A 27,034-nucleotide genomic window follows, 5' to 3' on the forward strand; every position below is an offset into this window, starting at 1 on the left:
AAAGATGCATGTGATTAGATTGGGCCCACCTTGATAATCCAGGATAATCTCCCCATCTCAAGTTCCTTAAACTTAATCACCTCTACAAAGTTCCGTTTGCCGTGTAAGATAACAGTCACAGGATGTGGGCATTAAGGTATGCGCATCTTGGGGAGCCATTATTCTACCTACCACAGTCCGTCCTTTGGCCCTCAAAGGTTGATATGCATTCCATGTGCAGAATGCATTCACCTTCATTCCAGGATCCCCCAAAGTCTCATCCCGTTATAGCATCAACTCAGAGTCCAAAAATATCATCTAAAGCTCATCAGTTCAAAAAATCCTGAATCTCATCATCTAAATCAGGGGGAGAGGCTCTGGGTGTGAATCATCCAGGGCATGAGTCCTCTCTCCCTGTGGACCTGTGACACTAAAGAGACAAATCATCTGCTCCAAACACACAATGGAGGGGCAGGCTTAGATAACACATCTAGACATTACAGTTCAAAAAGGGAGAAGACGGAAGGACAAGAGGAGTCACTGGTCCCAAGCAACTCTGAAATGAAATGGGGCAATTGCCATTACTTTCAAGGCCTGAGAATGATCCTCCGTGGTTCATGGTTCAGCTCTCCGAGTCACCTTCCTTTTTCATGAGAAGTAGCATCCATTTTCATGAAAGGTATTTGGTAGCTGAGTGGTCTTATTAGCCTGTTTCCTGCACCTAGAATTTAGGGGTCCAATAGTCTTCCTTCATTTCATACTATTTCTGTCCGTTCAGGTCCAAGCTGGCAGTGTTTCTGCTGGTATGAAATCTTCCAGAACTTTGTGAGTCATGGATACCAGAGAGATTCACTCTGCTAGACAAGAAGCTCATTCACAGATCTTTCTGAAAAATCTCTTCTCTATTTTTGGCTCGGGCTGAGAAGGCTGAAGGGAGCTATGCGCCACACCCTTAATCTCTTCAGAGAGTCTTCTGTGTGACTCAATACTCAGAGCTTCTAATCTTTCTGAGGTTTTAGCAAAAGGCTGTTCAGCCATACTCTCGGTTTTCCTGATGGTGAGTTTTTAAAATCTAGTATCTTTTGCCATTTGAGTAGGCTGAGAATTTCCAAAATCATCAGGTCCTGTTTCCTTTTCATTTTATTTATTTATTTATTTTTATTTTTTTAAATTTTTTGTTTATTGCAGTAACACTGGTTTATAACATTGTATATATTTCAGGTGTACATCGTTATACTTCTATTTCTGCATAGATTACATCATGTTCACCACCCAAATACTAATTACAACCCATCACCACACACATGTGCCGAATTATCCCTTTCACCCTCCTCCCTCCCCCCTTCCCCTCTGGCAACCACCAATCCAATCTCTGTCTCTATGTGTTTGTTTATTGTTGTTATTATCTACTACTTAATGAGGGAAATCATACGGTATTTGACCTTCTCCCTCTGACTTATTTCACTTTGCATAATACCCTCAATGTCCATCCATGTTGTCACAAATGGCTGGATTTCATCGTTTCTTATGGCTGAGTAGTATTCCATTGTGTATATGTACCACATCTTCTTTATCCATTCGTCCCTTGATGGGCACTTAGGTTGCTTCCAAGTGTTGGCTATTGTGAATAACGCTGCAATGAACACAGGGGTGCATGTATCTTTACGCATTGGTGTTTTCAAGTTCTTTGGATAAATACCCAGCAGTGGAATAGCTGGATCATATGGTAGTTCTATCCTTAATTTTTTAAGGAATCTCCATACTCTTTTCCATAGTGTGTGCACCACTTTGCACTCCCACCAGCAGTGTATGAGAGTTCCCTTCTCTCCACATCCTCTCCAACACGTGTTGTTTCCTGTCTTGTTAATTATAGCCATTCTGACGGGCGTGAGGTGATAGCTCATTGTAGTTTTGATTTGCATTTCCCTGATAGTTAGTGATTTTGAACATCTTTTCTGCGTCTGTTGGCCATCTGTATATCTTCTTCGGAGAAATGTCTGTTCAGGTCTTTTGCCCATTTTTTAATTGGGTTGTAGGTTTTTTTGTTGTTGAGATGCATGAGTACTTTATATATTTTGGAGATTAACCGCTTATCAGATGTATGGTTTGCAAATATCTTCTCCCAATTGTTAGGTTGTCTTTTTGTTTTGTTGATGGTTTCCTTTGCTGTGCAGAAGCTTTTTAGTTTGATGTAGTCCCATTTGTTTATTTTTTCTATTGTTTCTCTTGCCCGGTCAGACATGGTGCTTGAAAAGATGTTGCTAAGACCGATGTCGAAGAGTGTACTGCCTATGTTTTCTTCTAGAAGTTTCATAGTTTCAGGTCTTACATTCAAGTCTTTAATCCATTTTGAGTTAGTTTTTGTGTATTGTGTAAGGTAAGGGTCTACTTTCACTTTTTTGCATGTGGCTATCCAGTTTTCCCAACACCATTTGTTGAAGAGACTTTCTTTTCTCCATTGTATGTTCTTGGCTCCTTTGTCCAAGATTAGCTGTCCATAGATGTGTGGGCTTATTTCTGGGCTTTCAATTCTATTCCATTGATCTGTGTGTCTGTTTTTGTGCCAGTACAACGCTGTTTTGGTTACTATAGCTTTGCAGTATATTTTGAAATCAGGGAGTGTGATACCTCCAGCTTTGTTCTTTTTTCTCAGGATTCCTTTAGCTATTCGGGGTCTTTTGTTGTTCCACATAAATTTTAGGATTCTTTGTTCTATTTCTGTGAAAAATGTTGTTGGAACTTTGATAGGGATTGCATTCAATCTATAGATTGCTTTAGGAAGTATAGACATCTTAACTATGTTAATTCTTCCAATCCAAGAGCATGGAATATCTTTCCATTTCTTTGTGTCTTCTTCAATTTCTTTCAGAAATGTTTTATAGTTTTTGGTGTACAGATATTTCACCTCTTTGGTTAAGTTTATTCCTAGGTATTTTATTCTTTTTGTTGCCATTGTAAATGGGATTGTATTCTTAATTTCTCTTTCTGCTACTTCGTTGTTAGTGTACAGAAATGCAACTGATTTTTGCATGTTGATTTTGTATCCTGCAACTTTACCATATTCGTTTATTACTTCTAAAAGTTTTCTGGTGGATTCTTTAGGGTTTTCTATATATAAAATCATGTCATCTGCAAATAGTGAGAGTTTCACTTCTTCCTTTCCAATTTGGATTCCTTTTATTTCTTTTTCTTGCCTGATTGCTCTGGGTGGGACTTCCAGTACCATGTTAAATGGGAGTGGTGACAGTGGGCATCCTTGTCTGGTTCCTGTTCTTAGAGGGATAGCTTTCAGTTTTTCACCATTGAGGATGATATTAGCTGTGGGTTTCTCATATATGGCCTTTATTATGTAGAGGTACTTTCCTTATATCCCCATTTTATTCAGAGTTTTTATCATAAATGGATGCTGTATCTTGTCAAATGCTTTCTCTGCATCTATTGAGATGATCATGTGGTTTTTATTCTTCATTTTATTAATGTGGTGTATTACGTTGATTGATTTGCAAATGTTGAACCATCCCTGCATACCTGGAATAAATTGATCATGGTGTATAATTTTTTTTAACGCATTGTTGTATGCGATTTGCTAGTATTTTGTTGAGGATTTTTGCATCAATGTTCATCAGTGATATTGGCCTGTAATTTTCTTTTCTTGTGTTGTCCTTGTCTGGTTTTGGTATCAGGGTAATGTCGGCTTCACAGAATGAGTTAGGGAGCTTGCCCCCTTCCTCAATTTTTTGGAAGAGTTTGAGAAGGATAGGTATTAATTCTTCCTTGAATGTTTGGTAGAATTCACCAGGGAAGCCATCTGGTCCTGGACTTTTATATTTGGGGAGGTTTTTGATGACTGTTTTGATCTCCTTACTGGTGATTGGTCTATTCAAATTCTCTATTTCTTCTTGATCCAGTTTTGGAAGGTGGTATGATTCTAAGAATTTATCCATTTCTTCCAGATTGTCGAACTGGTTGGCATATAGCTTTTCATAGTATTCTCTTATAATCTTTTGTATTTCTGAGGTGTGTGTTGTAATTTCTCCTCTTTCATTTCTGATTTTACTTATTTGTGCCTTCTTTCTTTTTTTCTTGATGAGTCTAGCTAAAGGTTTGTCAATTTTGTTTATCTTTTCAAAGAACCAGCTCTTGGTTTTATTAAATTTTTCTATTTTTTTTTTAGTCTCTATTTCATTTGTTTCTGCTCTGATTTTTATTATTTCCCTTCTTCTACTGATTTTGGGCTTTGTTTGTTCTTCTTTTTCTATTTCCTTTAGGTGCATTGTTAGATTGTTTATTTGAGATTTTTCTTGTTTGTTGAGATAGGCCTGTTTTGCTATAAACTTCCCTCTTAGAACAACTTTTGCTGTATCCCATAAATTCTGGCATGTCGTTTTCATTTTCATTTGTCTCCAGGTATTTTTTGATTTCTCCTTTGATTTCTTCATTAACCCGATCGTTATTCAGTAGCATTTTGTTTAATCTCCACGTATTTGTGGCTTTTCTGATTTTCTTCCTATAGTTGATTTCTAGTTTCATACCATTGTAGTCAGAAAAGATGCTTGGTATTATTTCAACCTTCTTAAATTTATGTAGACTTGTTTTGTGGCCTAATATGTGATCAATCCTGGAGAATGTTCCATGTGCATTTGAAAAGAACGTGTATTCTTCGGTTTTTGGATGGAATGCTCTGTATATATCTACTAGGTCCATCTGTTCTAATGTGTCATTTAAGGCCAATGTTTCCCTATTGATCTTCTGTTTGGATGATCTATCCGTTGGTGTAAGTGGAGTGTTAAAGTCCCCTACTATTATTGTATTACTGTCTATTTCTGTTTTTATGTCTGTTAATAATTGCTTTATATATTTAGGTGCACCTACATTGGGTGCGTAGATATTTACAAGTGTTATAGCCTCTTGTCGGATTGTTCCCTTGATCATTATGTAATGCTCTTCTTTGTCTCTTTTTACAGTTTTTGTTTTAAAGTCTATTTTGTCTGATATGAGTACTGTTACCCCAGCTTTCTTTTCATTGCCATTTGTGTGGAGTATCTTTTTCCATCCCTTCACCTTCAGTTTGTGAGTGTCTTTAGGTCTGAAGTGTGTCTCTTGTATGCAACATATATATGGGTCTTGTTGTTTTATCCAATCAGCCACCCTATGCCTTTTAATTGGAGCACTTAGTCCATTGACATTTAATGTAGCTATTGATAAGTATGTACTTACTGCCATTTTTTAACTTTTTTTTTTTTTGCTCAGTGTTTTAGTAGTCCTTCTCTGTTCTTTTCTCCTTCTATACAGAATTGATGGTCTCTTTAGTTTGACCTCTGTCTGAAAGCTCTACTCTTTAATTCCTCTCCTCCCTCACTTTATGTTTTTGATATCATATCTAACCTCTTTTTTGTGCATTTGTATCCATTACCCTCTTCTCATGGAAATAGATAATTTTTCCTATTTGTGGTCTTCTTTTTTCCCCTTAAATCAGTCCCTTTAACATTTCTTGTAGCACTGGTTTCTTGGTGACAAACTCCTTTAATTTTTGCTTGTCTGGGAAATTTTTATCTCTCCTTCCATTTTGAATGATAACCTTGCTGGCTAGAGTATTCTTGGCTGTAAGTTTTTTCCTTTTAGCATTTTAAATATATCGTGCCACTCTCTTCTAGCCTGTAAGGTTTCTGCTGAGAAGTCAGCTGATAGCCTTATGGGGTTTCCTTTGTATGTAACTTGTCTTTCTCTTGCGGCTTTTAGGATTCTCTCTTTATCTTTAATTCTGGACATTTTGATTATGATGTGTCTTGGTGTGGGCCTCTTTGGGTTTACCTTGTTTGGGGCTCTCTGTGCTTCCTGTACCTCGATGTCTGTTTCTTTCCTTAGGTTAGGGAAGTTTTCATCTATTATTTCTTGAAATAGATTCTCTGCCCCTTTGTCTCGCTCTTCTCCTTCCACAACACCTATAACATGGATGTTAGTGCGCTGGATGTTGTCCCAGAGGTCCCTTAGACTGTCCTCACTCTTTTTAATTCTTTTCTCTTTTACCTGTTCAGCTTGGGTAATTTCTTCGTCTTTCGTCCAGCTTGCAGATCCGTTGTTCTGTATCCTCTACTCTGCTTTTGAGTCCCTCTAGTGAATTTTTCATTTCCAGTATTGTATTCTTCATTTCTGATTGGTTCTTTTTTATAACTTCCATTTCTTTGTTGACATTCTCACTGAGTTCGTCTATTCTTCTCCCCCGATCAGTGTGCATCCTTAACACTCTTTGTTTGAACTCTCTGTCGGGTAGGTTGCTTATTTCTGTTTCACTTAGTTCCTTTTCTGGGGTTTTGTCCTGTTCCCTTACTTGGAATTTATTCCTTTTCCTCCTCATTTTGCCTCTTTCTCTGTGCTTGTGTCTACGTATTAGGTAGCTCAGCTACATCTCCTGCTCTTGGATAGGTGACCTTATATAAGTGATGCCTTAGGAGGCCTGCAGTGTGCTTCCCTCAGTTCTCAATGTTCCACAGGTGACCCCTATGTAGGCTACATGTGTCCTTCTGTTGTGGCCTGTTTGCTCTCTCTGTAGGCACCCAGGGAGGCTGAGTTATGCTCCTGGCCAGCTGTTGTAATGCTCAGCTGCTTGTAGTTGTTGTGGGCCCTTCAGTCTCTTTATCAGGTGTGGGAAGCCCCAGCACACTTGGCTGCAAGTTCTAATACCACATTTGTGTTGCAGTATTTCTTTTAAGTGAGTAGGCCACCAGCATGGCAGGTAGTAGGCTCAGGGGCTTACAATTTGCTATAAGCCTCCAGCCTTTAGGTCTCTTGTCAGCTCTCTGAGGATTGCAGCTGGGTGGGGCTGGCCTCAGGCACGGGAGCACCCAATTGTTTCAGGCTTTGGAAGGTGGGGCAAACCCCCTATGTGGGTCTTTGAGAAGCACAAGTCTTCTGCAGCTGACAAGCCCTGCTGCCCACAGGTCCACACACACAGTCAACACGGTCCTGCCCTGTGTGCGTGCCCTGACCTCCTGAAGTGGACCCAGTCTCTCCACAGTGGGAGCCCCACACACTCCACCACCACCCCACACCCTCCACCCACTCTTTGTGCACGCCCTGCCCCACTGAAGTCGGCTCAGTTGCCAGGCTGCAGAGAATCCAGTCACCAATCTATGCAGGCCCACTAGTTGCCTGAGGGCTTGCTGTTGTGTGGGGCCAGTCTCTAGGGTGGGCTGCCTGCCCTGGCTGAGCTGGATTAAATCAGTGCTCTAGTGGGTGGGGCAGCCCCTGGCTAGCAGGCCCCAGGGAGAACTCCAATGGCCTCTGTGTCAGCATGCCCACACCAGGCCACAACAATGGCCGCCACCAATGTCCCAGTCCCTGGAGAGGTCCCACCTCTCACTGCAATGCACTCAGAGCCTATCAGGTGAGTCTCTTTTCACCACAGCACCGTGCATCTTCCTTTCTGGTGACTTTAGGTTGCTTTCTGAACCGGGCGAGTTTGCGCATGGGCCCTTTAAGAGCTGGTTTTAATTTCTTTGTGAACCAGGTTTTCTGGGGGTACTCCCCAATGTTTTAGTAGCAGGCAAAGTCAAATATTATGCATTCATCTCGATTGTGCTGGCTCCACAAAATGCCCACAGTGGGGGCACTCCCCGGCTCAGGGCCCTGCTCCTCCAGGGAGGCTGCGTACCTGTGGGCGGCTCCAGGAGGCCGTGAAGCTGGCGGCTTGTGAAGGTCGCGTTTTTCCTCTCCAGAAGGGAGTCTCTGCCTCTTCTACCTCAATTAGGATTGTCCTTTGTTGCAGGAGTTCCTCTTATCCAGTTTTCAGTTCTGTCTCAGGGGTAATTTTTCCACGAGTAGTTGTAAATTGGCTGTGTCCACGGGAGGAGGTGAGTTCAGAGTCTGCCTATGCCGCCATCTTGACTTCCCCTCCACAATATCTAAAACCGGTCCTGTTTCCTTTTCATTTTACAGTTCTTCCCTCAATTTATCTGTCTCCTCTCAAGTTTTACGGTAAGCAGCAAGAAGAAACCAGGCTGCACCTTCAACATTTTGCTTGGAAATATCCTCAGCTGAATATTGAAGATCATTGCATACAAGTTCCGCTTTCCACATACCTGCAGAATACAATTCCGCTAAGCTTTTTGCCATTATAAAACAAGGATCCCCTTTCCTCCAGTTTCTAATAGGCTACTCCTCATTTCCTCCTGAACTCTCGCCAGCAGCATCCTTAAAGTCCAGATTTCTACTAACAGTCTGTTTATGACCATTTAGATATTGCATATTTAGGCAATTGACGTTTTCTCTGCAGTGTTCCTCATTTCCTTCTGAGGCCTCGCTGGCAGAGTTTTTAATGTCCATATTTCTTCTAACAACCTGTTCAAAGCAATCTAAGCTTTTAAAAAAATCACACTCCTTAAAATTCTTCTAGCCTCTGTCTAGTGCTCGATTCCAAAGCCAGCTCCACATTTTTAGGTGTTTGTGACAGCAGCACCCCACTTCTGGCATCAGAAGCTGTGTTATTTGTTTCCTATCACTGCCATAACAAATTACCACAAACCTAGTGGCTTAAAACAACCCGAAATTTTTATATTACAGTTCAGGAGATCAGAAGCCTGATATAAGTCTGACTGGACGGAAATCAAGGCATCATCAGACTGCATTCCTTCCCGGAGGCTCTGAAGGAGAGTCTGTCTCCTGCTCATTTGGATTGTTGGCAGAATTCAGTTCCTTGAAGCTGTAGGACCAAGTCCCTGTTTTCCTGCTGGCTGTAAATGGAGGGCTTTCCCAGCTTTTGGAGGCTGCTGCATCCCTTGGCTCATGTCCCCCTGCCTCCATCGTCAAAGCCAGCAATGATGGGTCGAGTCCCTCTCACACTGCAAATCTCTCTTCCTCTATCTTGCATCTCATAGCTCTGACCCACTCTTCTACCTCCGTCTCCTCCTTTTAAGGGACTCACGTGATTACAGGGGCCCTACTTGATAATCTAGGATAATCTCACCATCTGAAGGTCCTCAAATTTAATCACATTTACAAAGTCCCTTTGCCATATAAAGTAATCTATTCACAGGTCCAGGGATTAGGACATAGACATCTATGGGAGGGGGGTGAAATTATTCTGCTTACCACACTAGTCAATATTTATTGAGCACTTCCTATGCACCAGGCACTGTTCTAAGCACTTTGTATATATTAACACATTTAGTCTTCACACAGCCCTGTAAGTAAGACACAATTACAACCCCTACTTTACAAGTCAGGAAACTGATGCACAGAGAGGTTAGGTAGTTTGCCAAGTCACAAAGCTCTTAGGTGGCCAAGTTGGCATACAAATATTCTTAACCAGTGTATATTTTAAATACATCGTATCTATCTATCTATTCAATATACATACCTAGAAAAAACTTGGAGTGATATTTGCCAACATGTTAAGATGGGTTATCTCTGATAATGGAATTCTATTGTTAACATGAAGTGTACGTTTTGTGTATGCTCATGGATGCTTTTCTGTGTTTTCAAAGTTTTTGACAATGAGTATATGAATAAATTCAGTAAGAATAAAAGGTTAGGGAGCTGGCCCGGTGGTGTATCAGTTAAGTTTTCGCGTTCTGCTTCAGCGGCCCAGGGCTCGCCAGTTCGGATCCCGGGTGTGGACCTACTCACCACTCATCAAGCCATGCTGAGGCGGCGTCCCACATAGAACTAGAAGGACCTACAACTAGGACATACAACTATGTGCTGGGGCTTTGCGGAGAAAAAAGAAAAAGAGGAAGATTGGCAACAGATGTTAGCTCAGGGCCAATATTCCTCAAAAAAAAAAAAAAGAGTAAAAGGTTATTAAAATCATTAAATGAGAAGAGCAAGGACAGTCACCCATCCTCTGTCCTCTTGAATCTACTGGGATGTGCCCCCTGAAGTCGGTTTTCTGCCTCTGAAGTGCTAATGTCAAGGCACCGGCAGAGGGCGCTGCCCACAAGCTTTTTGGCAGGCTTAGCTCTGCGGGGAGTTTAATCACGCCAGGCTCAGTCACCCTTGTCCGGGATTTTTGGGCCAGGATTTGTCCAGGTCTCAGCCTTTCTTCTGGCTACCAACCTGCTGAGGGCCTAGGAAAGACCCAGCGCCATCCAGCTGCATCCCCAAGTCCGCCCAGCACTGCCCCAAAAGACCTATGCAGAGTCTTGAAATGATGCTGGTTTTGGCTGGGAACAGTTTGATGGGAGAGGGAGAAATTGTTCAGGACCCATGGGACTAAGTGAAAATGCCAGCAATGTGGTGGAAGAATGGGGGAGGGTGTCCATAAGAGTTATTTCCATATCTTCTGTGCCCAGGGGGCCCCGTTTTGGGACGATCTCCAATTTTGTCCCTCGGTCCTTGGCTGCAGTGTGGACCCATGATGTGAGCCCATCTGGAAAGATTTATAAGAGCCTGGTGCAGCCAACACCACCCACATCCATCCTCGCCCACATCCCAGCCCCAGGACGGAGAAGCCTGGAGACTCACAGGACCTCCATCCGTGATTTCCAGTGCCCTGAGCCTTTCACCGACTGTGGGACTCAATACCAGCGTTTCAAGGGTGTTTAATATCAGGTTTGGCTTTAAATCAAGCACATAGCGCAGTAGCTATTATTTTGCAGATTAAATCATTTTTCTTGTTTGCTGGCGGTTGGGTCTCTGAATTTGATGTCCAAATTTATGTAAACAAAATGCAACTGAGGTTCTTGGAGGGAAATGGAAAAAGTTCTATCAGAGGAACAAAGGGAAATAAGAAGAAAAAGCTCTGGCATGTTTCTCTTTCAACTGGAAGTCAAGAAATTGACACTTCTTGTGGATATTGAGGGTTTTTCTGTAAGCTCTAGCTGAGACTGCCCCCATGAGATCCCACGGTATTCCATAAAGGGAGGCTGGAGAACAGTGCACACATGCACACACGCTAACACGTATGTACGCTCACACACACATGCACACGCCCTCCCTGGGCTCTTGGGTGGCGCTTGTCAGAATCACACGTCAAACTGATCTGCTGGCTCAGCATCTGGTGATAGACAGTAATTACAGCGGGTCACCGTTTCAGGAGGCTAATCTCTGGAAATATTTAAATTTTCTCTTTCCACTGCCCTGATTACACCCTTCAAATTGGCCTGAATTGGCCGTAAGACAAGGGCATTTCACTGGCACACAGGAGCTTGAGGTTGTAGAAGGGAGGGTGCATTCTCACCAGAAGGAGAAGATCCACTGCTCTGAAAAGGAACCCCAGTTTACCACCCTCAAATATCTAGCGATAGAGGGTCTTAAAACTTAAAACTTCTGTCTGATCCAACCGTTTGCTTTATAGATAAGAAAAACAAGAGAGAAAGAGATAAAATGACTTGCCCAAAGAAGTCATACAGACCAGGTCCCGTCCCCCAGTTTGTCCATGGGGATAGATTTCCAATAAAAGGAACAGGATTCTAGAATAGTCTAGTGGTGTTTTGGGAGGGTGGGAAGCGGGAGTACTTGAGGGAGGCAAAGCTGGGGCTTCTAGGGGGCGGAGGGTGGCACTGGGTCAGGGGAAGGCGAGCGGGGCTCTGCAGGGAGCAGAGGTACTCACTTCTCTGAGTTGTTGCAGGAGTTGACATTGTTTCTGGCCAGGGGCCAGGCACTGCAGGGAGGCAGAGAGAACGCAGCATGGGAGTCTGAACTCAGTTCCAATTGCTGGGGACCATTTGCCCCAAGGTGGCTACTCTGGGACCCCCAGCCCCTGTCTCCTGGGCACACAGGAGAAGAACACAGCTTGAAGAACAGGGGGTGTTGTTATCGTCAGGGACAAAATTTTTTGTGACTAGTTGTCTCTCGTAAAAGCCGTGGGGGAAGAGGGGATGAACACTTGGCGAAAAGGAGGCTTCTGAGCAAACGAGGATTCACCATTGGAATCCCATCCAGAATCCTGGCCTCAAATTCCACTCGATTTCATTCAGTTTAACCAAACGCCGGGCAGCATGCCAGGCGCTACCAGGGGCACAGAAATGGACCCGATGTGGTGCCTGTCCTCCGGTGCTCTCAGGCGAAGCAGGTTGAGCGCTTTCCCCACCAGAGCGGACACATTCGGCAGCTGCGACCACGTGCTACCCTCATCTACAGAGGCGTGGCTCTCACAGGGTCCTCCCTTGAAACCCAATCACAGGAGCCGCTTCCAATTTGCAAAGCAAAATATAGACCATGAGCAGAATTGTCCCAGTTGTTAATCTGTCCTCCCTGTGTCCCCTGCCCCCGTGTCAATCTTAAAACTTCAGGGCCTGCCACCTGATCTATGCGAGAATCAGGTAGAAGGTGGGAGCTGGTTTTGCACCTAACTGGATGTTTTTCAGAGCTGAGCTGCTCACTACCTCGTGGTGTTCAATGGGAAGAGGTGCTATCTCCAGTGTTCGACTGCCAGTACCCGTCTTTGACACAGCTGGGTTAGGAAAGCCAGCTCGGCCTCACAGAGCTGGAGGACGGCTTGCTTGTCCGTGGTCACTGTATAAGCCAGTGGCCAGTGACACTCCAGCCTGACTCTCAGGGTACCTTTTCTACGATGCTGAACATCCAGCCAAAGCCGTTTTGGTACTTCTGCTCATCCTGCCCTTGTCTCCCTCTCCCCACCCAGGATGTGGCTCCAACTGCTTCTTTCAGGACTGGTTCTGATCATCAGAAAACCCTCGAGGGATCAAACCCCTGTGAGACTGTGAAGGAAAGTTTAGCTCCTGGGGTGCAGTGGCCCGTGTTTCCCACACCACTGTGCCCGTAATCTCATAAGGCCAAACCCACGGGAGAACTAAGACCCATCTCTGCACACATTTTACTTTGTCAGTGGGACTTGGTCTGGAAAATTCAGTCTTCCTCCCTCAGGAAGCCTCCCTGATTGATCAGCTACTATCCTGCACCAGTGCATTCATCCACTCACTCTGAACTGTCGGGTGAGTGACCAGGCATCTGTGGTATAGTCAGGGCCTGCCCTTGATGGGGTCCTAGCTCAACCCTTCACTCACCTGATCACAATGGGAAACGGACAAAAAGTCTAATGTTTGTCTCCATTAGTCTAAGGTTGTGGAGAAGAGAATTTGATCAACTAAACCAGGGAAGTCTTTGCTCGCCCAAAGGACTGAACCGGTCAGGCCGGCTTGCTAGCAAACCTCTTTTTCCTCCCTCCCTCCTCTTTCTCCTCCTCCTCCCTCTCTATCTTCTCTTCTTCCTTAGCTGCCATCCCCCTGTCTTTCTGACTTAGCAGCAAACAGCGTACAGGCCTTACAGTCCTGGAGCTCCCTCATGGTCTGGGGTGCTAGGCCCTGGGACCCTGGGATGGCCCTGCAAGTGTCCCAGCCAGCATCCAGGCCCCCCATGGTTCCCTTCCCACAGCCCACAGAGCCCGAGGGTTTGTAGCCCAAGCTCCTGCGAGAACATGAGCCTGAGAATGCTGCTCCAGGAGCCTTCGCATCTCAGCCAGCAGCTCTCACACTTTCCCCAGGAAAGAAGACTGAACTTGGGTCTCCTAATGGGGTCACTAGTGAGAAATTTCTTTGAACTCTCATATTTTATCTTGAACAGGCTTGTACATTTTACAATCTAATGCATAATCTATAATAAAATCCCCCCCCCCCCACGCACACAGAAATACGGAGGTAAAATGGAAGCTTCAGGAAGAGCCATCCTGTTTCCTCTGAGGCATCATGACCTTCACTCCCCAGGGGCCCAGACGCCTACACCTGAGCCCTTCTTCTGCTTGTTTGACACAAAAACAGATGGCATTTTCTCTAGCAAATTATATAGGGACTGTCTGTTCTGCAACAATCATACTCATTTTCACCTTTACATCTTATAAATCTTGGCATTACCTAGAGAATTCAGCCACGAGATCTTTTCAAGCCCCTTTTTTCAGAAAGCAGGTTCTGAGCAAGAGTCCTGTTTGTGAGGTACCTCTTGAGAGAGGTACGCTGCCCCTCCTTGTCTTACCTCTCCTCCCCTCCACCTGCCCCGAGGGTCCTAAAGAGACCCTTGGCTGCTCTGCGACAATTAATTTGACCTGTGGTGGCCCAGGGGTCTCCCCACCAACCACTGGGTGGGGGGACTTCTCAAGAACAAGAGACGGGGGAGCCGCAGCTCTGTGTGTAGGGTGTGTGTGGGGTGTGTGTGGGGTGTGTGTGGGGCGTGTGTGGGGCGTGTGGGGGGCGTGTGTGGGGTGGGGTGGGGGGGCATGTCAGTCCAGCACCTGCCAATTTCTGTACATGTCTGCACCAGACAGCACCAGCCCCAAGCTTCCAGTCGGACAGGCGGCCGTGCAAGAAGACGCTCAGAACCCTTGCTCTGCTGACCATTCTCCTACCAGAAAGCAAACACTCTCCCCATCCCCCATCCTCCTCCACCCACAGTCACCTCCCCCCCACCCCACCACATAGTTCTTAACCTGATCTGGGACATGGATGATCCCCCTTGAAAATTCTGACCTTTGGACCTTCTTCCCAGAAAAATGCATGTATACCTAGGCATAAAATTGTGGGTTCCATTTAGGTACTCCTTGAGGCTTGTGCTCTAAAAGCCTCTCTCTTTTAGGAAGGAGGGTCATAGTGCAGTCTAGGATGAGGGTCCTTTGCTGGGGAGAAACTGGTGAAGCCAGCATCCCCAGATGAGTCTCTGAGAGTACTAATTCCCGGCAGGCGAGCAGAGCTCCACGTAGGATGGGGGCAGTGGTAGAATGAGGCTGGGGACTCTGGTCAAAGGGTTTCCTCTCCTGCAGGGCTCCTTGGCCTCTGGACAGGGACTGTTAGAGCATGCAGTACTCCTCCAAGACAGACATCTTCTTCAAGGAACTGCTGAGGGGGCGGTGCTCCAGAGCCACCCTGGGGCAGAGTGCATCCAAGCTAGATGGAGCAGGCAAATGCTTCCAGCCCTGCCCTGTCCCCGCTGGTGCAGGCAGCCCTTTCTCCTTTTTGGTTCCTTACCTGCTCCCTCTGTTGGGTAGCTCCTGGCTGCCCACGTTTGACTGGGCATTGCTTTCTCGGCTGGACACCTCCTTGAGCTCGGCTCCATGGAAACGCTCCAGAAAAGAGTCAGGTCTCTGGTCTTGGTGGTGTACGTGCCTGGCGGTCCAGGCGCGCAGCGAGATGATGAGGCGTGACAACCTGGAAGGGCACAGACAGGCAGCGAGTGCAGAGAAGGAGGAGACGGAAACCGCTTCTCAAGGGCCCAGGCAAACGCGGAGATGACCAGCAGGACACGGGTCCTGGGGGCCCCGTGGGCTCATTGCACGTCCACTCTGCTGGGCCTTTTATTCCCTTCTCCTCTGCCATATGCAGCCTGAGACAGAGCTTCTTTGAAAAGGGACATTGTCTTCATTATGGCTTTGTCCTTTTAACACCTCGACCCTACCAGAGGCACGATCCTTCAAACAGGGCATTAGCGAGCTTTGCTGCTCATCATCCCTTCTGCCCTGTGGAGGGCTCTGTTATGACTAGCAAGCATATGAGGAGTAAAAAATACAATTTCCAAATGGTATAAAATTTAGAGCAAGGTTTAAAGGAACAAGCACCCAGGTACAATTTAGATTCTTTCCCCAACCCTTGTCTTACTGTTTCTCATAGAAATTCTCATTTACCCCCAGGACTTGTGCACAAGGTCCTTTGCAACTTGCCCTGACCCCTCTCCCAGAGCCAGACCCCATGGGATCCTCAAGCCCTGAGAACAGGCAGTCTTTGTTCCCAGAGCTCATCTTAGCTCCAGCTTTCCATGAGAACCCTTCCCTCAGCCCTGCCTCCTGCCTTCCCTGCCTCTGCCCGAGGGAACGGGACGAGAGACTCAACCCTGTATCTTGGGGCCCGGTTTCCCTGATGTGGCATCTACAGTGCACGCCACTGTCCCCAATAAAATCAGTTTTGAGCAATCCGGAGTGAAGTCATGAATTGTCACATTCTTTGACCCTCATCACACTCCTGTGACCTTAGCCTAAGGGAATTAATCAAAGCAGGAAAACATCCCACATGCAGAGATGCTTACAGACGCTGCTGGAGGCGTATGTGGAGGTGCCAACCTCTCTGCTCTGGTCGCTCCCGCACCCACATCCTCCCTCTGCTGAGGAAGTGGAACCGAGGTCATACACCCCCCTCTGGCCTCAGCCAACAGGCTCAGAGATGGACAACTGACCCACAGTGAGTCACTCAAGCCTCTGAACTAAGCACCACTCCAAGATGGGGTTGGGTGTCTCAACTCAAGACCATGTGGCGAAGGCCATTTTTAGCCTGTGCCTACTGATGTGTGAGCAGAGAAAGCCAAAAATGGAGGAGATATGCAGAAAAAAAGCACAAAGACCATGAAACGCCACAAGAAAATGAGAGAGCTGCCTCCCCAGCTCCCTTTCGTGAGCCCCACTGGCTCCATTTCCATGAGGTGGTCTGTATCTTAGCTTCCGCTGGCCCTGCCCCAGGCCTTTTAATTTGAACTGGTTTGAAGGCATTCTCTTCCTTGCAAAGAATGTTAAGAGCATTTTAAGACAAAAACGCTGGAAATCACATAAATGCCCAGCTATAACGGGCCTAGTGAAATAATGGTAGCATCCTCCACAATGAAAAATATGAAGAATAAAGAGATAAATTAATTTTTCGTAATAATCTCAAGCAAAAACTGTAGAACACATGACTGTATAAAATGACTATGGCATTGGTAAAAAAAAATTCGGTGGAAGGAAATCATGAGGCCAGGATTTGCTGAGCACCTGTCGTGAGTCCATGCTTGGCTCTGACGCAGTGCTCCTAGCCGCCTGTGGGGCAGGCACTGTTAGATGCATTTCTAAATGAGACTTGAAGAGGTGAAATGACTTCCTCAAGGTGTTAGGGCTGTTGAAGCCGGAGTACAGATGTCATCAGAAGGCAGACAGAGCCTAGTTAATCTCTCAAATGCTTTTGCAAGGATGCATGCTACGGAGTCAAGACACGCCTATGAGGACTTGCCAGAGGCTCTTTGGGACAGTGCCACTATTGCCCTCTGCATGCCACTGTGGTCCACCCAATGGGCTCCCACAGCTGGCTGGTCTTTTTTCTGAGTTCTTTTCTGAACCTTCCCTGGTTGGCTTTTTTTCTGAATTCTTCCAGAATTGAGCAAGTACTTCAATATCACTTTTTATCAAAGCAATTTCAGATAAAGGCAGTTTTTCTTAGACTTTTCTGAGCTCAGAACATCTGAGCCAAGAGGAAATTACTGACTAATAGATTTCTGACTGCTCTTCTCTTGCCCTTTATTTCTCCAAATCTTCAACCCCACTCCACCCACCATCTCTTCCTGAGATGTATCTATGTTCTTTCTGCCTCAGTCTCCCCCTTCCCAAGGTGATGGCTGAGAATGGTCAGTTACCTGGCAGGCCCCTGGCCAGTGAAGGACCTTCGCCTGGATTCAGACAGTCCTCTGGTCTCCATGGTGATTCCTTGCTGCAGTTCTGATGATGTCTCCTCGCATGGCGAGTGGGTCCTAGGAAATCAAATATGCAGCAAGCTCAATTGATTTCAAGCTCATCCAGCTCCTGGACGCACTCAGGAATGAGATGGCCAGATGCCCTGCTTAATGAGGAAAGCCACTGTCACAGATCCCCAACCCAGGGGCTCCCCACTTGAGTTCATGCTCCAGCAGGATCCAGCAGATCCTGGCTTTTAGGATAAATGCGGCCTTTCCTTTAAAGCAAGCCTGACGAAAGAAGGTAGCTCGTGCCCAGCTACTACCCACGGGCTGGGTGAAAGGGGGCAAGGCAGCAGCAAATGATCCTCATCAGAGCACCAGGCAGGGGAGGTCCTAGTGCCTGCCCTCTGGAGCCATAGCAGCTGTTTCCACACAATGAGTCCAGAACAAGGATTTTGGTTCAAATACATCTCTGCATACTGAAATTCTATCTTCTAAGGCCAGGTCAATGCTGCGTCCACCAAGAGGCCTTCCCTAGCCTCCCCTCCCACTGTGCGTGTGCTGCAGTCACACAACCTGGGCAGTTATTTGTGTGCTGGCCTGGCTGCCTTCACAGGAGCTCAGCCGTTAAGAGGAGGGTCCTGGAATATTGTATGGAACGGGTCTAGCGCTCCACGTGCATTTTTCTAATGTGCATGTCCACTGTGCCCTTTCCCAAGCCCTAACCTCCATCCCCTGCGATGCAGAAGTGACTAAGGGTGGTGACCTCACCTGTGCAATTCAGGGTGAAAAGCATGAGCACATGTTGGACAGGTGCCCACAACTCAATGTGAGCACCAGTGACACCAGCAGAGCCTGAGGTGGGTTGAATTGCCTCGGTAAGACCAACGCATTTGGGCTTATTTTCCTTTCTTTCCTTTTCTTTTAAAACCTCCTAGGGCTGATGTTTGATCAGCCTGATTAAAAGCCATCCAGGCATTGGCCTCCAGGGATCTGCATTTCATTCTACGAGTCTTGAAGATCCCAAGCAAGACAAATTAAGTCTATCATGTGACCGATTCCAACCTAATCAGCCTTCTTAACAAGGGGGCAGAAGCAGGTGAGAATTAATGTCAGGGGAAAGGCTCTCTCTCCCAGGTGAGTGATTAGAAGTCAGAGTCCTGAACCCCAGCCACTGAGCTGCTGCCTCTTCCCTTCTACAATATCCCTGCTACCTCCAGCAGTGGGAACTCGCTACCATCCTGTGGCCCGTCCAGGCCACCTTTGCACAGCCCCAACTGCCACCAGGCTCTTCCTACCCTCAGCCTCCCCATATCAGGGCTACTTTTTCTTCTGGAACCTCATGGAGTCGGGCAAGTGCATCTCTACCTGTCTGCCTTCAATGCTGGGACGGCTCTCGCACCTGGGCTGCAACTGCTTTTCCGGGCTAGAAACCCCAGCTCACCCAGCCACTCCTCAGCAGGTGCAAATCCCTTCCCCGTCATGCTCATTCTCCTGTGAGCAGGTTCCCGCATTCTTGCCTGACCAGGCAGGGAGACGGAGAACACCCTGCTGTTACTAGAGCCCAAGTGAGAAGGTCTTTGTAGGTTTGTGGGTTCATGTGCTTTTGGTGGCCCCATCACCAGCGACCATCAGCCAAAACCCAAAGTCTTATAACACGGGCTGCTGCCAAGCCAGAAGGCCCTATCCTATGCATGTACAATTGACTCGTGGGAAGTAAGTATTGGACCTTCCCATTTACGTGAGTCACTTGATGTTCTGGGACCCTCACTGTGCAGCAGCATCATACTAGCCTTTCCTCCCTAATCCATCTCACTCACAAATGCGATGCACCAACCGCATACCATTGATTGACTGCTTACTGTATGTCAGTCACATACATTTTATCATTTCATTAAGATAACCCTATAAGAGAGAAAACTGAGGTTCAGAGAGGTTAAGTCACTTCCCTGAGGTCACACAGCCAAGTGGCAAAGCTGAGATTAGAATGTCATTCCATCCCATTTGGAAGCCTGCTTTCATCCACTCCATGAAGCCGCTCTCTGTGTTTTCGTATGTGGCACTGATTAAAGCTAAAGTTGAATAGGACACGGCTGAGGACTGAGCTGTGCTTCATGTCACTAGAGACACGGTTCCGATCCCCTTGGCTGCACTAAGTGGGCATGGCTCTTTATTTCCAAACCACCTCATTGAATTCTTCCTCTATCCCCATAAGAGACCACTTACATCTCATCCTTTCCCCTATGCGAGACCCTGTCAGAGGCCCTGCTGCAATTAGGAAGCCACAATTCCCTTGCCCTTTTAATATTCTGGGTACAGTCATGCATTGCTTGACAACAGGAAACGTTCTGAGAAATGTGTCATTAGGCGATTTTTGTCATTGTGCCAACATCATACAGTGTACCGAAGGGGAACAGAATTTGCCACCCCAAAATGTGTCTCTTTAACATGAGGATTATTTTAGGCTGATTATTTTTAAGAAACAAAAGACTCATGAAGTGTTTCTTGTTACTTCCCCCACAACTGCCTAAAAGAACTCAGAGGAAAAACCTGTCTCTGGGCCCCGTGGCTTAGCAGTTAAGTGTGCGCGCTCTGCTACTGGCGGCCCGGGTTCCGATCCCGGGCGCGCACCGACGCACCGCTTCTCCGGCCATGCTGAGCCCGCGTCCCACATACAGCAACTAGAAGGATGTGCAACTATGACATACAACTATCTACTGGGACTTTGGGGAAAAAAAGGAGGAGGAGGATTGGCAATAGATGTTAGCTCAGAGCCGGTCTTCCTCAGCAAATAGAGGAGGATTAGCATGGATGTTAGCTCAGGGCTGATCTTCCTCACACACACACACAAAAAACCTGTCTCTTGGGGCCGGCGTGGTGGCATAGTGGTTAAGTTCATGCACTCCGCTTTGGCATCCCGGGGTTCGCAGGTTCAGATCCCAGGTGCAGACTGAGGCACCGCTTGTCAAGCCATGCTGTGGCGGCATCCCACATATAAATTAGAGGATGATGGGCATGGATGTTAGCCCAAGGCCAATCTTCCTTAGCAAAAAGAGGAGGGTTGGCAACAGATGTTAGCTCAGAGCTAATCTTCCTCGCCAAAAAAAAAAAAAAAAAACCCAACAAAAAACCTGTCTCAGGGAGTGAGCTATCACCTTAGCATAACATGAACTAGGTGATAGACGGGGGGAACCTAGAAAAGCCTGTTTATTGGGCTCCCCTCTGTGTTCTTCTGTTTCTGTGTGGCCAAACACTTGTTTTCCAAACCTTTGCTCCTTTTCACCAACCTGTGCATTGCCTTCCTTTCCTTTGAAGTCCCCGACTCTCCCACTTTCTTTTGTCTTTAGCTGAGGATGGTATTTAAGGTGAGGGCTTCAGCCATTGTGGTGAGTTACCAGGTTTTCCTGGGTTTCTCCCATGTATAAATGTTATTAAACTTTTGTTTTTCTCCTGTTAATCTGTCTCATGTCAATTTAATTCTTAGACCAGCCAGAAGAACCTAGAAGAGTCGAGGAAAATTTCTTCCTCCCCTACAGCACTTACACAAACCTAAATGGTATAGCCTACTACACACCTAGTCTATAAGGTACTGATCTTATGGGATCTCCATCATATTTGTGGTTCATCTTTGACCAAAATGTCGTTATGTGGCTCATGACTATACTATAAAGGTGGAATGCATGTTCCAAGGCACCTAGGTCAGTTATAGGAGGAGGAGGCAGGGGGACAAGTGAGTCCATATCTGCAGGCCCTGAATCCTAGCAGCTGGCACGTGGTGGGGCCCTGGGATCAGGCAGCAACTGCCGTCTGGGCTAGAGCTCTGTCACGGCATGTGTGCCTGGAAGATCTGGAGGCAATCCCAAGGATGGAGGTGTTCTGCCCCCGCCAGCAGCTCCTCAGAGAGCTCTAAGCACCAAGCAGTCGTTCCAGCATTTCTGCCTAGTCTGGCTTCTGTTAATTACGTGAGGGCACATCCTGAGACCAGATTCATTTGCATTAGCATCGAAGGAATCAATGCCCATGACATCAGAGCTGGTGGGCAGGTGAGGGGGGCAAAACTCACACTGGATTCCAAAGCATGTATGCCACTGGCAGCAGTGAGGGCTACCACATGTGGACTGGATTTGTGAAGCCCACTGGAGGGGGAAGAGGCCAAGCGGGGAGCCAGGAGGCCTGGGTTTGAATCCCCACCCCAGCACCTGTTAGCTGGGTGTTCTGTGGGCTGGTGACTTACCCTCCCTGAGTTTAAGTTTCCTGGTCTTCAAAAAGGAAAAAAGAAAAAAATGGTGATTTTATATTGATGTAAGTATTCTTCAAAGACCCAAGCCCAGAAAGGCGCATTTAGCTGTGAAGAATTGGGAAAGCCTCATATGACGTAAGATCAAAGGACCCAAGGGCGCCTTTTCTTCCCAATGCATCTCTCCACTTGTTTCTGGATGCCTGAAATTCTACCTGATCAACATCCTTCTTCTAGCTCCAGCGTCTTTGTCGTTGTTCTTAATGCCCTTGCATCCATTCCGACTCCTAACAACCCTGTGTACAGCAGAGGGAACCCTGCTCCGTATTTTGCACCATCCTCTCGCCTTCTGGCGCTATATCAGACAGTGTTCCACTGCTATTTGCAGGGTTTTCATGGCCAATTTTTTCCAGGTGGGTGGCCAGGTCCTTCTTCCTAGTCTGTCTTAGTCTGGAAGGTCAACCATGGGTGACTCTGCTGGTATTTGAAATCCTGGTGGCATGGCTTTCAGCATCACAGCAGTACACAGCCACCACAGTATGACAACCGACAGAGAGGTGGTGTGGTTCCCTGACCAGGAAACGAATCTCAGGCCGCTGAGGTGAGAGTGTCGAATCTTAACCACCAGACAACCAGAGTCCTTACCCTTGTTAAATGCCTGGCACTATTTAAATAGTAAACCCAATTAGTTACGTCTCAGAGAAACCGATTTTACCAAGCAGATGAAAAGGGGAGGCGGGAAGACAGGAGAGGAACCAAAGGTCTGAGGTGACATTTTGAGTCCCCAAGGACACACAGGTACTACTGAAAAAAGGGAGGAACTTTTGGCAATCAGTGCAAGAACGGGGATCTAGAGCCTCCCAGGGAAATACAGAGGCAGGAGAGACTGGGGGCCAGGCTCTGTCCTCCCTGGAGCTAGCTGAGAAGCCTGGGGCAAGGACTCGACAGTAAGATGTGCAGATCAGGCCAGGACGACCCTGAAGCTGCCCTCCCACTTTCAGGCTCCCTCCGATTCTAGTGATGAGGCTTTGCAGGAAGAAGCCCCTGGAGTTGGTGCTTAGCAAGATCAAGAGCAGCTAGTGCGACACAATGAAGTGGTTTTTTTGAAAGACAAGGTTATTTTCAACTTGTAGTGCTCAGCTTCTGAGCACATAAATAAACTTTATTTATGAAGAGGAATTCATGTCTGTGAGGTAAGGTTTCTTCCGTCATTGGGAAAGGACAGAAGTTCTCATTAGAACTGGAACTGCTAATTAACTTTGCCCTCTGCAGAGCACCTGGTGTCTTCCTCTGGTGACTTTGGGGACAGGAAAGTAAACAGAAGTGACCTTTTAGAACAAGCGTAGAGAATAGATACCTTATTTTTCTTTTCCTCCTCCCAAGCCCTGAGGCACTTGAATGATCGGGGTACACTGCCATTGGCCACGTGTGACCAGGGTACTGATGTCCGTCACTTTTGTCTTGGGTCCTGGGGAAGCAGGCTGAAAATGGTTTTCTCTGGTGATAATTGCTTTGGGCTCTGCTCAGGGAGCAGTATGACGAAGGCTTCTCTTCTGTAGGACACAGACCTCTGTGCCCGAAGGCTCACCTAAAATAGTTACACCAGGAGCTTTCTCTGGGATTTGGGGTGCCCTCGGTCCTAGCTGCAGTTGTCTGTAGTGGATTCTGAAGTCTTTCTCTACTGCATTATCTTCAAAAGTATGCCAGACCGCTCTTAAATAATTGAGTCAACTAAAGAGATCTATAGAAAAGAAAAATGCAAGACATTTTTATTTCTGGTATTTTCAGGGTGTAAACTTAATTTTTTGTTCACATGAAATGTTTTCTTCCTTCACTGTGACTCTTCCCTAGGAAAATGATCCCAATAATTTAAAAAGAGAAACAGAAACCTGGGTCTCCAATTTGGTGAAAGACCTGGAGGGCAGGGATGTCTCAGGGGCGGGGGACGTGGTAGCCCCTCCCTCTTGGGGGCACTCAGCAAAGGGCCACACCAACACAGGGTCCCAACACAGCTTCTCGATACCATTGAGGATAAAGAATGATTGATATTTAAGGACATCCACTCTCAATTATTTCTCCCAAAAGCTTTCGAAAAAGATTAGAATTTTAGAGCAAAGATCTATGGTTTGTTCAAACACCATTTCCTCCCGTAAAATAGTGATTGGAAACTTTAAAGTTTTGATATGTATGTGCCGGAGTCCTTTGTTCAAATGAATCTCACAGGGAAAACTAGTTTGTAAATAGACAGACACTGGGCTGTGCTGGGAAGCAGACAAGGGGCCTGGACCCAGCCTCACAGCCTGTGGCTGCTCCGCCCCCAGCCTGAACATGTGTTCTCAATCCTTGGTGATTCCAAGGAACCCATTCTGGAAACTTCCATCTCTTTACCCACTCCTGCCTCCATGAGATAAAGAACATCTCTCTCATGAAGGAAGCATTCTTTCTTGCTCTCCTTTTGAAATCTCTGTAGTGTTTCCATGGGATTCTGTATTAATTTGTCAACAAGCTTTTACTACATGAATGGTCGGCAAGGCCCCAAGTGGGGCTTGGTGAGACTTGGCTAGTGGTCAGGCTGAGAAAGCATGACTTGGACACAGGCAGGAAATGGCCTGTTCCAGATGTTGAGATAGCTGGGGCTTTCTGAGGTCAAAGGAGGAGGAGAAGGCTTCCTGCCTGGGTGACCAGAGAAGGCCCACAGGAGGGGAATCATTCCCAAGACTGACAGTGAGGGTTGATTGGACACTTATTACATGGCAGGAACTGTGCCAAGAGCTTTAACCTGGCACAACCCTCTGAGGTCAACACTAGTGCATTTTGCAGATGAGAAAACTTGGAGCAGCTTGGAGTGGTTGAACAACTTTTCGGACCTGGTCAGCTGCAGAGTCAGTGTTCAAACCCGGGCAGTCTGACCCTGAGCCTGTGTTGTTAGTCATCATGCTGGTCAGGGGATAGTGGATGGGAAGGAGAAGAGAGGGCATTTTCTCACCCATGCAGATGGTAAAAAGCACTGTCAAAGGGCGTCAATTCAGAGTCCATGACCACGTGGCTGACTGACTCCCTGAGCGTGCATGAACCCAGTGTGAGCCCACAGTGAGTCTCTTGGAAGCCAGAGGCCCATCGCTAGGTGTCAGTGTGGCTTAATGAGCCAGCAGTTCATTTTGCAAAGGGTCATCTTCCAAGAGACCTCGTGAGCCCTCTCGAACAGCTCACAAGTCAGCCTGGGCGTGTAGGCCCCTGGCCGAGGCAGAGCCAGGACAAGTCAGTTGGACTGGAGTCTTGTCCCAGTCTTGTCTAGTCAAGCAGGCATTCTGGGAAGGAGCTCCAGCCCACCAACGGTGCCTGCCGTCTCCTCTTGAGTATCTCACTGGAAGGAGTTGGATTGAGACCCCGTTGCTGCCTTCTCTGCTCCAGGAAGTCTGGAGGCTCCATGAGTCGCCCGGGTCATGCCCCAGTTGAGGCAAAAGGAAGCAATGGGGAAAAGTTCCATTTTGCTTTAAGTTCTCCTTGATCCTGACAGCCTCTGTCCTTCTGTCATTAGGCCCGTGATCCCAGGAGCCCGATGCTGCCCAGGGAGACTGACTTTACTGATATGTCCATACTTGGGCCCTTTTTCCCCTTCACCCCAACCTTCCTCGAAGCTCCCCTTCAAAGGGTTTTATTAGCTCAGACGTGGGATAGAAACTATTAAAGCATACCAAAGTTTTAATAGTAGATAACTGTCATAATAGCATTTTTTTTTCTTTTAAATAAGGGGCAATGCCTTAACCTAAAGGAATAAGTCCCCAGTGATGGGACACAGGTATTGACACAGGTATAGGCCAGTTGGGAGGGAGAGATTTGAGTAGGGTGGGAATTTCTGATGCCCCTGAGTCATATCAAATTTCCTGGGGCCCCAGGACCAAGTTAAAATGGTTGGAGGGAATAAATATCTGTTGAGATGCTTTGAGATTTTCTTTCTTTTGCCTGCATCCCAAAAGGTGGGGTCCAAGGGCTGTATAAGTTTGCCACAGTAGGGACCCAATCTCTTTGGAAATTGTTGTCCATCACTTATTAGCAGAGTTTGCTAAGGAGCTGGGACCAAGAACCTAGACAGAGAAAAAACAAATGTGCATCTGAGAGAAGAAGCAATGTACACAAGTGAGTGAGGAGAAATGGCAGAAGGCCCCGTGCCAGGGATGTGAGGACTGAGGGACTGTCATTGCACTTTTTGGCCATCAGATAACATGCAGTTATCATGGGAAGGGGAAGTTTTTAGTGTTATATATGTAGGAAAAATAACATAAATATTGGAAATAGTTTCTTATGGTTCAACTCAGTCAACTCATTGAGTATTTAAGGAACATAAAAATGTAAGTTCATTTGCACCAAATAGGTACTCTCCCATTCCCTCTCTATTATTCCAGGAGCTTATAAAAGAATGCTGCTCCATTTTTCAGTTGAAGAAACTGAGGCATGGAGAGGTTAAGTGAGTTTTCCCAGGTCTACTGGTAAGTTAGGAACAGGGCTAGAAGTAGAACGCAGATTTCCTTATGGCTGCTATGTTGGGATGTCATTGATGAAGCTGATGGCTTTGCTGGCAAGGCATGGCCCACTCCTTACAGGCCCATGAGCACAGCATGAGTCCTGACCTTCCCCTGGAAATGAGGGACAGGACCTTTGATTTGTACTTATCCCTAGTGCCCAGGACAAGGGCTGGTGCACAGAGAGTGTCCAATATATGTTTGATGTATACATGGGAAAGTGTGGCACTTTGGAGAAGTTTTTACAGTGGAATTTAATCTGTTGCATTTGAATCTTCAATTTATTACCTCTAGAAGTTATGTAACTTTCTGAGCCTCATTTTCCCACATTTCTAAAAGGAGAATAAAAACTACTTCAGTATGGGTTGTGAGGATTAAGTGAGATGAAAAATAAAGTTAGCAGGAGCTCTGTGAATAGCCCCCGCCCTCCAACCTGTGGTTGGCCACGGGCCTAAGGCCTTCTTTCCCCCACAGTCCAGATCAGGTAGGGGAGTAACCTGTTCCAGGCTTAAAAGGAAAAGCCCATCTTACCTGCTGAGGCCATTTTCAACGTGATCCAGATCTCTGTCCATGGTCCTTACCGCACGGTGGGCTGCTGAGGAGTGGGAGTATTGGGTGCTAATCTTGGCCATATTCTTGCTTTGTCACGTTTAGTCCCAAGGTGGTTGCTGAAACATAAACATAAAGCAGATACGTCATCAGGACGGGGAAGTAACTGCAAACCCATCTCATTGTATGTGAGGGTCCCCCCTCAGGCAAAGCCCTGGTGCACACGCCCTCATTCAGTTTCTCTCAGAGTTCTTGCCACACCGTATTTTAGTTGGGTATCTCTGGGCTCTTCATCCCAGCCTGAAGCACAAACAAGCTCTTTTACTCCTGTGTATAGGCTACCATGCTGAAGAGCTGCTCAAAGTAAGTGCTGATCCAGACAATGAACGAATGCATG

The 27,034-nt window shown here is 46.5% G+C and overlaps 1 protein-coding gene across 1 annotated transcript in view; it reads right to left on the reverse strand.

The window, feature by feature from the left end:
• Nucleotides 1-26,730, reverse strand: part of CNGA3 (cyclic nucleotide gated channel subunit alpha 3) — a 37,656-nt gene extending 10,926 nt beyond the window's left edge. Inside the window, exons 1-4 of the mRNA XM_058534506.1 lie at nt 26,620-26,730; nt 17,293-17,406; nt 14,896-15,071; nt 13,089-13,101 (exon numbers count right to left, since the gene is read on the reverse strand). Coding sequence (XP_058390489.1) covers nt 13,089-13,101; nt 14,896-15,071; nt 17,293-17,406; nt 26,620-26,720 — 404 coding nt within the window. The 5' untranslated portion in view covers nt 26,721-26,730. The remainder of the gene's footprint in view (nt 1-13,088; nt 13,102-14,895; nt 15,072-17,292; nt 17,407-26,619) is intronic.
• Nucleotides 26,731-27,034: the final 304 nt, after the last annotated feature.

This window comes from Diceros bicornis, chromosome 40, assembly GCF_020826845.1.
Source record: "Diceros bicornis minor isolate mBicDic1 chromosome 40, mDicBic1.mat.cur, whole genome shotgun sequence".
NCBI classification, from domain to species: Eukaryota; Metazoa; Chordata; class Mammalia; order Perissodactyla; family Rhinocerotidae; genus Diceros; species Diceros bicornis.